This window comes from Bolinopsis microptera, chromosome 1 (genome assembly GCF_026151205.1).
Source record: "Bolinopsis microptera isolate Bmic1 chromosome 1, MBARI_Bmic_1.0, whole genome shotgun sequence".
Lineage (NCBI taxonomy): Eukaryota > Metazoa > Ctenophora > Tentaculata > Lobata > Bolinopsidae > Bolinopsis > Bolinopsis microptera.
The window spans coordinates 11877612-11889920 of NC_087072.1; the positions used below are offsets into that span (position 1 = coordinate 11877612).

Sequence of the window (12309 nt, forward strand, 5' to 3'; positions counted from 1 at the left end):
CCAGGACGACATACCTCTGGAACCCAACTCAGACAGTATGGATGTTAGTTTAGACATGTTGTACCGCAGGTAGCACAACATTTTATATATTTATTTTATACATTTTATATATTTATACTTTTACATGTCACAACTCTGACACTTCTATTTTCATGAACTTATTTTACGAGCTGAACCACCAATTATAATAGTCTTACTGGGCGGCGCTCAGCCTGTCATTCCACTGAAATCCGAATCTCTATTCGGTATGTTTCGATATGTTTATGAACATAATAGCCTGGGGTCCCCAGATAATAATAGTCCTCCTTTTTATCCTTGTATCTACAAGTACAACGTTGTGAAGCTGTCACCCACAAATCCCCAACTGTCGAATTGGTCAGTTAGCAAATAATATAATAGTGTACTAGCTAGTGACTAGCAGCTACTAAGGAACCTCCCACGTGTCAGGTTGTGGAGCGACTGGGTGATCAGATCACGTGTTATAGGGTGGTGGCTGTACACTAACACTCTGACGGGGGACGAGTTCCTCTCCTGGCTCACTTCTACTCAGATCTGCGCTAACACTGAGGAGGCGAGACACTTTGCTAACCAGCTTCTCCTCGTCAACTTCCTTATCAGAAGTAATGCTCCACAATCAAAACACTCATAGTCTTAATTCATCCCCATTTGTTCTTATCAAATTTGATCTTTTTCTATCAATTTCATTTGATTTTTGATCAACGTGCCTCCAATGCATCTAATTGCAACTCGAAATCTGTTATCAATAAGTTAAACTATCTTCTTCAGTACACCCAGAACGAAATAAAGAAGACGTTCAGCCGGAAGAGTTGACGGATGATGATAGTTGTACAATCTATCAGATTAATGTTTGCTGCAATCAATCGGTAGGTTTCTGGACCATACCTGAAATCAAATCACACTTGGATCTTAACATACCAGACAATTTAAAAGTTGTAACTCGATGTTTGCAAGTTGTCGTTTCAATAACAAGTTTCAAGAACCATAATACCCTGATAGTGATGTTTGCAGGTAGACACAGCGACCAAGGTGTTCCACACCCTAGCACACGCAGTCAGACTGTGTAGTGTTCACTCAGAAGACTGCATTTACTACGGTAAATCTGATGTCAAGGAAGACGTTCTTCTAGAACAGTTCGAGGTAAGGCTCCCATGATCACTGATTGGCTAACTCTTCAGTTATACTCTTCTAATTTGTAGTTGAATAAACATTAATTGCATGATCTGATAGTGATGACGAACAACTATAATATAGTTATTATAGTAACTATAGTAACTATAGTAACTATAGTAACTATAGTAACTATAGTAACTATAGTAACTATAGTAACTATAGTAACTATAGTAACTATAGTAACTATAGTAACTATAGTAACTATAGTAACTATAGTAACTATAGTAACTATAGTTACTATAGTAACTATATTGGTAACCCCCCTCAGCTTGAGGAATCTAGTCCACCTCCTAGTTTGGAGAGCAGTGATAATACTGATACGAGTCTGTCTGCCTCGGAAGAAGCAAAGAGGTTCCTGCAATCTGTTTGCCGAGCTTACTATCCCAAGTTCACCTCAGCAATTGAGGATACCTATTTCTCTTACGAGGTAAAATCAACTTACAGCTGCTTGTGTGTTAATAATCAATATATTCTACGAGTATAACTTCGCTCCAGACAGAAAATTTCTCTAACTTAATTGTGTTCTAGATTAATTCAGATTCCTGTGACCACGAGGATTTTAGTATCCCAGACGAGATGTTCCACTCTTATCAACTATCTACATTTGACCAAGAAGACAGTATAGTAATAGAGTTGGAGGATGGTGTAAATCTGCAGGATCTAGATGGAGATGGTAGGAGCATTCTCCGCATGGTGGAGGAGGATTCCTCTCTTGAAGTAAAAGGTAAATTCATAAATTACAATTCCAATCTACCTGAACATTTCCATTGTATTTGACTTTTCAAGAAGGTTTAAATCTTATAAAGTTTTAAATCTTATAAACTGTTTTATTTGGATTGAAAGTAACCCTTAGAAATAACCCTATTATTACAGAGCGCTCGAGTACTTTAGATCTGCTTCCGACTCCCAGAGACTCTAGCCTCATGTTTCAAACTGCCAGACTTGAGATTAATTATGAAGATATTCCCTCACTCTGATATTGGATATAGTTCACGTCCCGGCTTGATGCACATTAAATAGTTTCAGAACTGTAAATGAAGAGACTTATTGAATAATAAGGATCGAGGCGCTGGAAAAAGTGTTAAGATATTATCATAGACTAATATTACTGTCGTGGTACGTACTACAAGATGAACTATCGGTTGTGATCGGGGTAAAGAAGTCTGATTCGCGGTAATGATATGTTTTTTGTAAAAGTTGAGGTATTATAAGTTAATCGTGGTTAATATTGGCATTGGCAAGACGACAAAATCAAAATAATATGTTTATTATTTACTTTACGTTTTTAATTTCGATTGGATAATCGCGTGGAATGAAATTATTATTTGATGATAGGCGTTATCAGAATTTAAACAATGTCATAACCAAAGAGTGAGATTTTTAAATAAAATTAAATAAAAATAAATTTAAATAAATTGGTAAATCACAATGGAATTTTATTTATTCACACGGTTCCGTTAGCATTTCCAAATTTATACATTATCGATAATAATCACGAATCAAAACAACCTAAAATTACGCTTATTTAATTTGGAAACAAAATAAAAACGGTCACATAAACACCAGTAACTTCATTTTTGTGATTTATTTTAAATCAAATGAAAAGTAAATAAATAGATAAAAGAATTATTTTATATGACAACTAATCTCTGAAAACTCCCAATAAAAGTATTAAAAAACACATATAAATTAAAAATTGGTCAAATGTTACTCGTCAGTTCTCCATTCCAATTGCAATCTCTATTGATTACAGGTCAGTCATGTGTCGGTTGGTGTCATTAATTATAATATAGTTTAGAATCTTAATTTTGGAAATATTTGTCCCTTGATTCAAGAGAAAAAAGTGTTACATGGTTACATGGTTAAGTTTTAGCATTTTTCTAATGAGATGACGTTTAGCAGACCATACGTCTCCACAAATTTCTGTCTCAAACATGGCTTGGTGCTGAAAATGGTTAAATTTTAGGTTGTATTTGTAATTATTGTGGTTATATTTCAATGTTTACGGTACCTTATCGGACGTTATTTGACCGGACATTAAAATGAACGCTCGAAGGCATTCATTTATGATTTAATGTATTTAATTTAACTACCTTGTCGGACTTTATTTGAATGGACATTAAAATGAACGCTAGGGTCCAATTAATGCGCGTTCAAATAAAGTCAGATAAGGTATATAGTATATACAGGAAACCAAAATAATATAATTATAAACATACTAAAACCCGTTCATGAGGGGAAGATTAGGGAAATTTCAAGTTTTGTTCTCGTTTTCTCTTTTGAATGACTCACTCAAAACGTTAAATTTAAACATAAAAGTTAAAATTAAAGAATTCCATTTCACTTATTTAAACCAGCAAAAGGTATATCTCACCAGATGTATTGGAATTTGCGTTGGTTGAAAACCCTGTAAGCGGTGGTAACCTTGTCTGAGTTCCTGCTGTGCTCAGCTGCTCTCCTGTTCGCATTGAACAGAGCATGACTCACAAAGTATACTGCCATCTTGATCTCTTCCAGTAAGTATCCACTATGTGGAGTTAGCAGTCAGTTAGGAAACAAGATGCTAGAGAGCTGTTCTTTCTATTTAACAATATATATATATATTATATATATATTTATATGAATACACGAATCAAGTTATCTCAACGCTTTGTGAGATATGATTGACGAAGTACGTGAAAACTTACGAGTAAGTGGTTTGTTTGCTTGACCAAGCTTCCGCTTCTGAGTATCCCATTATTCTTCTGGCTAAGAAACAGATTGCTGCAGCCAACATACTTTGAGGTCCCGAACAGTGACCCTGATACCTGGAGTTACTATGGTTACTATGGTTACTATGGTTACTATGGTTACTATGGTTACTATGGTTACTATGGTTACTATGGTTACTATGGTTACTATGGTTACTATGGTTACAGTGACTCTGATACCTGGAGTTACTATGGTTACTCCAGATGTGTCTGGTTAGTAATAGTGAAATAGTCGTACTGTCCAGTAAAAAACCTGACGACCAAGGTGGAGAGATATTTGGAGATGTTGTGTGTCTCCATGTTAGTGCCGCTAATACTGTTGTACCTTCTTACAAACAGCATCAAGTGAGGCGTTACCATCTGGGGTGGTTACTATGGTTACTATGGTTACTATGGTTACTATGGTTACTATGGTTACTATGGTTACCATGATTACCATGGTAACTATGGTTACATAATACATAGTCATCATTTACACTTTTATCCAAATTGGACAAAAAATGGTTGAGTTACATTTCAAAGTTAAACTGGGAAGTCTGCGAGAATTCTAGATAGTCAATCTGTTAAATTATTTGATAAACGTCGACCAATTTGGTGGGCTCTAATAAATTAAATCGGTACTTTTGAGATTTAGCATATCCTTAATCATTAAAGGTGATGGATAGCACTTACTTCATAGTTAAGAGCTACCAGTATCTTCTTCTCGTAGGATTTAATGGCAGCAACTGAGGTTCCTGGTGCTATCTCTACGATATCGTCTATTGGGATCGCTTGTACTTCCTCCATCTGCAGAGGTTTACTCAGTTGAGGAATTGATCTGTTATTTAGAATATCAGTTTCATTCTGATATTTGATCGGTTAGACAAAGTAAAATGAAACCTTGGCAGCAAGAAAGAGACAGGTTCCAGTGAGAGGTTGTATATCATCCAGAGAATATTCCAGAGTCCTGAGAGCCTTGTCTAGGTATAAAACAGCGGTGAAGAAGGTGTCTGTCGCTAGTTTCCAAGTGAAACACACCTCAGTTAACCAATCCACACACCCTACCCTCAACGTGGCGATGTCTTGTAACCTGGGGAATGGAATTGTTAACCAGTTCACTCAACCTACTCTCAATTAGCAATGCTACTATCTGGTAATATATCATTCTTGTCAATGTTATTTTTAATTACACTAAACCAGGTGTTTTATGACGGCCAGAGTCCAGAGCAGTGCTCTAACATGTTTCCCCAATCATATAGCAAAGTCAGTTTCTTACCTTGCTTACTTGTGCCTGCCATATTACCAGTTCGAGCATTTTCCGAGCCTAAACATTCTTCGTTGCCATAGAGTTTATTCAAGTTCCCTTCTTGAATGATTATTTGATGAAAGTTTCAAATCAAATAGAATACGGTTTCCAAGTTTAAACTTTGTACCATAAATTACCTTGCAGCCATAACCCACTTATGTTCTCTAATCGCAGACTCGTTTTTAAAGATCTCTTTACAGTACTCTCCACATACGTCCGGATCATCATTGTCGTCAATATCCGGCTCGGTCTGTTCCCAGTCCATAGCTTCAGTCTCCTCTTTGGCCGTAACACGTGGTTTTGCTATGCCACTAATGTCACGTGGTTTTGCTAGGTCAGTGCGCGGCTTTCTATCCACCAAACCTTTCATTTCGTGCCGCGTATTTTGGTGGGTTGTGCACTGGAAGGAGACGTTATTGTGCGGGGGGGGGGGGGGGACGTTATCGTGCCGGGGGGGGGGGGGGGGGGGGGGGGGGGGTTATTAAGATGTAATCATAGTCATAATGTTAACATTTTCTTTATTAACTGTTTACTGTTTGCTGTATATTGTATAACTCTTAATTTTACCTCGCCGAAAACTGTTTGTAGCCGGTCAGCCATATTTTTACTGTAAAAGTTTTGATAATACAGTCTCTTTTATGTTAAGTTCTCTCTTCTCCAATAAGGTCGTTGGAAAAGGGGCGATATCTAAAGTAAGAGCCGGTATCAATATAAATGTGGCAGAGAAAAACTGTTATGGGCAACCAATAAAATGTTAAAACAAACTGTAATGGACGGCTAAAAACTGATCTTTAGATGGTTTTATAAGATAAAGCGTTATCAATATCTTTTAGCGTAATCGCACATTTCCCAGTGTAGGTATGTACGTGGGCTTAAACAGAGATCACTTAAGTTTATATCGATACCTACTTAATCCAGATAAGACTATGTGCCGTTGCTGCAATATGTAATGTTAGTGAATATCTAGTTAATATCTTGTTAAACTAAAAAAAACTAAATATAAAGCCAGGAAAGAGTCTATGACAGCCAGACTAAGAGAGTTTTGTGAACGTAGTAAATATATAATTATACTTACAGGGGGGGGGGGGGGGGGGGGGGGGTTATAAAAAAAAAAGAAAAGATGAATTGTGGTTGCTAAAATGACGAATACATTGATATTATAAAAGTGTTTTCAGTATATCTCGGTTCAGTGAACCTCCACTTGAGCCGTTTGTTGGCAGTCCTCAGCCACTCAACAATCCCATCACATCCTTTGAAGTGGAACAAGCTGCCAAAAAGCTAAGAAATGGTAAGGCTGTTGGTCCTGACGGTATTCCAAACGAATTCCTTAAACACTCCCCACCTATTTTCTATTCTACATTTGCACAGCTGACCAATCAATCCTTTGAACGTCATGAAGTATGAACATGTACCTTCATTCACTGAAGGATTCCTTACCCGGGGTAATACCCCACTTCAAAAACCTGGTAAGGCACGTGGACCTTTAAAAAGTCTGCGCCCTCTTTGTTTTTTAAACGGCACCAGGAAGATATTGTCCATGATAGTCCTTAGACGCACTCAAAGACAAGTTTCTCAGTACACAGGACCTTGGCAAAATGCCTACAAGCCTGGCCATAGCTGTGCAAATATTGTTTGGACACAACGGATCCTAGTTTCAGTTGTGAAGGAAAAACGCTGGTCTCTACACAAAATGGGTATTGATATGTCATCTGCATTCGACACCATTAAGAGATCAGTTTTGCTAGAACTTCTTGCTGATGCTGGTTGTAGTGAAGACGACATCCGACTGGTAAGGTACCTACTCTCATGTACCAAACTGAAGATTAAAGTGAGGTCTACCATATCAGGGGAGATCATTGTCACGATAGGTGCGTTCCAAGGTGATAGTTTGTCTGGAAACCTTTTCACCCTTTATTTGGCTGGCGCACTTTACCACCTTCGTGCCTTTATGTCTTATCTAAGACCCAACCCTCCGTTTGCTGAAAACCTGCTACCTCTTGAGTGGGAGTACGCAGATGACGCAGACTTCACAGATGAGGATAAAAAGAATTTGGAGTCCATGTTACCAATATGCAATATATTGGAGGAGTGGAATCTTTTTGTCAACGAATCAAAAACAGAGTTCACACATATCTATCTGGCCGAGAAGAACGAAGTTGATGACAAAGGAGAGCCACTTCGAGGAAGAGAGCCCTGGAGATCATCTATCTCACTTGGTTCCAAATTGTGCAGCAACGAGGACTGAGTAAACTGGATATTTGCCACAAAAAGCATCTGAGGCAAATCATCAGAATGACTTACCCTAATATGATAAAAAACGACACCCTTTACAAGAGATGTGAAGTGGTTCCACTCAGTGAGCGTGTTGCATGTGCACGATGGAGGATGCTCGGACATGTCCTTCGCAGTGATAACAACTCACCTGCACAGCTTGCATTGCACTTCGCAGTAGAGAGTCAGAGTACTAAAAAGGGTAGAGTAGGCAGACACCAGTCGAACTTGCTTAGGACTATTAAATTTGATTTAGGTAGTAGGAACATTCCATTTGTAAATACAGACGATTTGTACAATTTAAGACTTTTAGCCTCTGATAGAGCGGGATGGAAGAAATTGTTATAGCTTGTGTATCAGTATTTCTTTTTTTCTGGCTACTTATCAGATCTTTAAGATGTTCATTTATGTTCTATTTTTGATTTGAATAAAGTTGTATAATAAATAATGTTGTTAACGGGTGATACTCGTAAAATATTTGTTTCGACGAGTCCAACTCGGCGCGCGTCCTGGTAGGTTATAAAACTACTAATGTTGTTGGTGTTTTTTTTCTTCAGAACACACCTCTATGAATATGAAATTGGACTGGTACAGGTAAGGGGTTTGAAGCGCTGTCCTCGCGCTAGACCCATGTTTCTCTACCGATCATGTTACAGCCTACCGCCCACTCAAAAACAATCACTCCAAGTTCATTTTCGAAAGAAACCCGAGTATCGCAAATCCACCAAAAGAGGACTTTCTTATTCACAACGGTTTCAAGAAACGAATTCCTCCGCAATCAACACAACCCATCGGGAGTAAAATATTCACATCCTGTATCAACACTTCTCGGAAATTATAATTTTATCGTGACCTAAAATCCAAATTTAACAAAGAATATTTCCTAGACAGTGTCATTAAATATGCAGACCGTGCGAATATCACAACACTACGGATCAGTGCACATCGACTCGAAATTGAACTTGGCCTATATAATCAAACTCCTCGCGATGAGCGAATATGCTCCTGGTGCAATATAGTCTTAGGTTCTGGTATCATTGAGAGTGAAGACCACTTCCTTAACCATTGTGATCTTAACGCTGCATCGAGGCGAAAAGTCCTAGACAAGATCCAGTCAATCATATCAAATCCAAACACACCATCTGCGACATTTTATCTTGTTCACACTGTCATCCCTGGAGCAAACGTCCTCAAACTCATCAGCAACAACAGTGAAATCATTGAATTAATCACGAACGAAAGTCAAGTCCACCTCACGAGAGTCGTTGCTAGATTTGCCACTACGTGTTTTAACAACCGCAAGAAATTCGTCGACTCTCTGGCCAGTACTGAGTACATGAACATTGAACATCACTGTACCAGCGCTTTTTTTCTTTTTGCGCAACAACGAGTGCAAAGTGGCCTGGCTCAAGCATTACAGCATTACCAAAATATTTATTTTTCACTTTAGTTTAAGTTATATTAATATAATAAATTTAAATCTTATGATATTGTTATTATCTTAACAGTTACTACTGTAACTTAAGATTTTAAATTTGTATTCCTTGTATTCCTTTGTATTCCTTCTACATTCTAAGTCTACAGCTCCGATGACATGATGAATCTCAGCAATTGCTATTGTTTCGATCTCCATACCGCCAAGGTGCTACCGAAAAAGTTAAACGAAATTGATTGAACGACCATGTCAGGACTCCCGTGGTCTTTTTTCATGCACAAATTTAAAGAATTAGAACACGTGACATGTTAAGTTGGTCACGTGACCCTGATGTAATGCTGCTAGTGGCCGAGCTGGCCCCCTCATCTCAAGTAATCTGATTGTCAACGTTAAGATAAACATTTCATCGGCCTACTGGACGCTCATACACTTAGTTCATACCCTCGTTCTTTGCCAAAGACTGCCAATGCTAAATTGCAGTTGTGGTATAAAATAGGAGACCCACTCAGCACCAAGCAGTCAAAGCCAATAATTTTTACCTTCGCGTTGATTGTGCAGTGTTTCCTACTTGAGTCGACTACAATGAAGTTTTGCGAATTTTCTTATCAGAGTGCTCGATATGCCAGCGAACTTTGCGCCCGGAGAAATCTCCGCTCCAAAGATAGTCCGACTAAGTGGTGGAATTTTAAGGTTATATTAACAAATTCAGTATAAACAGATTCAGAACGGAATTAAGTAAAGATGATCATGATTCCACTTCCATGACAAAGTGACCAAACAAGTTTTTATATCGTAAATTCTTGCGGTTTTACCCAGCTTCCTATAAAATAGAAAGATTAAGGTTGTAACAGTTCATAGGTTGTTGGGGAGGGGGGGGGGGGGGGGGGTTGTACGCTCATACCCTCATCTTCAGGGACTACACAGAATGGGCAAAATCTTATGGCCGCCCGCAATTATAACGAATAGAGTATACTCCCGTGGTTGTTAAAGTTAGCCTCAATTTCAGGATACTGAAAGCAAGAAAGCCATTAAAGATGCCCTATCCGGGAGCGAAGACAGGATGTTTGATAAAATCAGGGTTCCTGAGCTACCAAGGATACGTAAAGAGGTTTGTACTCAAAATTCAACTAAAATAAATTTCACACATTAGAAAAAAATAATGACTTTATCTTACTATATCAACTGAAACTTTTTTGACTGGGTCAAATGCTTTAATGGCCTCCAAATCAGCATGAAAAAATAAAAAATAAGCCAATGAATAGGAGTTTTAGAGCCCAAAATTTGGACCCCAGTTGGTGTCAAAAACGCGAATTAAATAGGTAATAATTATTTCAGTCTCTTGAGTCTTGACACCATTTTATGGTTATACAGGTTCCTGCTAGTAAACTTAAAGGGGTGACGATGTCGTAAGAAAACCATTAAACATAATCTAAGCCACCATTTAAACAACTATCTTAAGGCCCTAAGGTCTGAAATTTCTATATCTTTTATGAGAGCATGCGTCATAAACTGGACCACTTAGGGACCGTTCACATACTCTTATTGCTCGAGTTCAGGCCCAAAACTTCACGAAAAAAAGGGTTCCGGAAACAGAAAACCCCCTTCTGGACAATCCTTGAACCTGACAAGACATTCGAACACTAACCTTCTAAACGACTACCGATTAGTCTAAATTCAAATTAAATTTTTTACAACCACCCAGTGTTGATATGAGTATAGTAGTAGTCCCACATTTAGTGAATATTAAATATGGCAGGTAGAGCGAGTGAGGAGAACAGTGAAGAGAGTCCACACTTTTACAAGCACTAAAGAACTTCGTGCCAAGTACGATTTGAAGGTTATCAAACTGCCATCCCTGCGCTGAACACAATACTCGTATTAAATGTGTCACATACTTTTGAAAATGTTTTCTTTAACATGGCACCACCGGTTGAACTTTTTTATATTATAAGAGTTTCAGTATAATTTATTCACATTCACGAGTATTGTTCAGAACAGGAGAATGTAAATGATTGTATAGCTGGTAGCTTATAAAAGAAACTAACGAGTTTATACCCCGGGTTACAAAGACTATTCTTGCTTTTATAGTTATAGTGTATACTCATGACAAACATTGTGGACATTTTAAATTTCACAAATGTTACCGTTGTTACTCCTCAGATGTTTTGCGTTTACCGTTTTTGTTGTTGTATTTATTGATTGTGTTAAAAGTAAACATTTCTTTGTTTTTGGTAATGAAACTAATTTTAAATAGGTTATACTAACTTAACAGACTTGTTTAGTTAGATATGTCTGATAATCAACATATAAACATTTAAAAAAAACCATTAATCCTTGGATATCAACATCCAAAAACTTGAAATTTTCATCTTACGGAGTACCTAGAATTCAAAATATGTAGGATTTGTTCAAAATATGAAATATAAGTGTTATATTGTAAATGTATAACATTGGTCGTTGAAAGATAAGTCTACAACGACATTACCACCTCCACCAAACAACTAGTTAAAACGCAGGGTCGACAATTATCAACATCCATCAATCAACACTGGACAGTAAATGGTAAAGCCACCACTACTACTACAGTAGTGTCAGCTGTGAAACCGTCACGTACCGAGAGAATCGTACCGATAGAAATCAGAAATATCAGTGTTAGTTCATAGCAAAAAAAACCAATAAAACCCATCGCCCAACCAGTGACCAGAGGCATCATATATAATCGTACTTTAAATCGTTTCCCGCACATATTCGAACTATTAGTTCAACTAACAGTCGTTTTCCGCACATTTCCGCACAATTTGGAGCTCCCCATATAATTTTACAATTTTAGGTATAAAAAACCAACAATCTATCGAAAATTTGGGACGAGTTCTGGGTCGTCTTCAGTTAAAAATGATTAGAGCAACAAAGAGATCCTTGAAATACCATTTCTTGTAACCAAGTTACTGTAGCCACTGTAATTGATCTGCCTACTGTCACTGATTATTCGACTGCTTTCACACTAATTTATTGCTATTATCATGGATCGTTTTTGAAAACTTCCTGCACCATCCGATTCTAGCAGTAGTTTGCTAAACAAGAAGGTATTTTGGCTGCATTTAGGACTCAGGAATTTAGTTCTTCCCTTTATAAAAGTCTATGAAAGTGGAAAAAAACCATTGTGTAAACCGTGCAATTACTCATTCGTTTTCATAGAAAGAATTATTAAATAACCATTACGTAGTAATGTTTGAGTAGCTTTCCAACACAAAAAGATCTAACTGAAAAAAATTCGCCGCACTTTTGCCGCACATTTCGCAAATATTCGCTGCACTCGAGCCGCTCTATTCGCCAAATTTCCTGCACATTAAGCAAATTTAGGCAAGTACGGGATCACA

The 12309-nt window shown here is 37.6% G+C and overlaps 4 protein-coding genes across 4 annotated transcripts in view; 3 read left to right on the forward strand and 1 right to left on the reverse strand.

Moving 5' to 3' along the window:
* LOC134822239 (uncharacterized) lies at nt 1-2451 on the forward strand. Its single transcript, XM_063833149.1, has 7 exons — nt 1-69; nt 448-620; nt 787-884; nt 1030-1158; nt 1460-1618; nt 1720-1915; nt 2065-2451. The coding sequence occupies exons 1-7, from the start codon at nt 38-40 to the stop codon at nt 2166-2168; spliced, it is 891 nt and encodes a 296-aa protein (XP_063689219.1). The 5' UTR covers nt 1-37; the 3' UTR covers nt 2169-2451.
* Nucleotides 1-12309, forward strand: part of LOC134822267 (neo-calmodulin-like) — a 34738-nt gene that overhangs the window by 2995 nt on the left and 19434 nt on the right. The gene's annotated exons all lie outside the window — the stretch shown is intronic.
* On the reverse strand, nt 2382-6012 carry LOC134822229 (G2/mitotic-specific cyclin-B-like). The gene is made up of 8 exons (XM_063833140.1): nt 5794-6012; nt 5364-5626; nt 4821-5010; nt 4614-4727; nt 4195-4301; nt 3879-3998; nt 3566-3718; nt 2382-3136 (listed from the first exon to the last, which is right to left on the reverse strand). The coding sequence occupies exons 1-8, from the start codon at nt 5824-5826 to the stop codon at nt 3061-3063; spliced, it is 1056 nt and encodes a 351-aa protein (XP_063689210.1). The 5' UTR covers nt 5827-6012; the 3' UTR covers nt 2382-3060.
* Nucleotides 6917-7471, forward strand: LOC134815179 (uncharacterized). Its single transcript, XM_063823727.1, has one exon. The coding sequence runs from the start codon at nt 6917-6919 to the stop codon at nt 7469-7471; it is 555 nt and encodes a 184-aa protein (XP_063679797.1).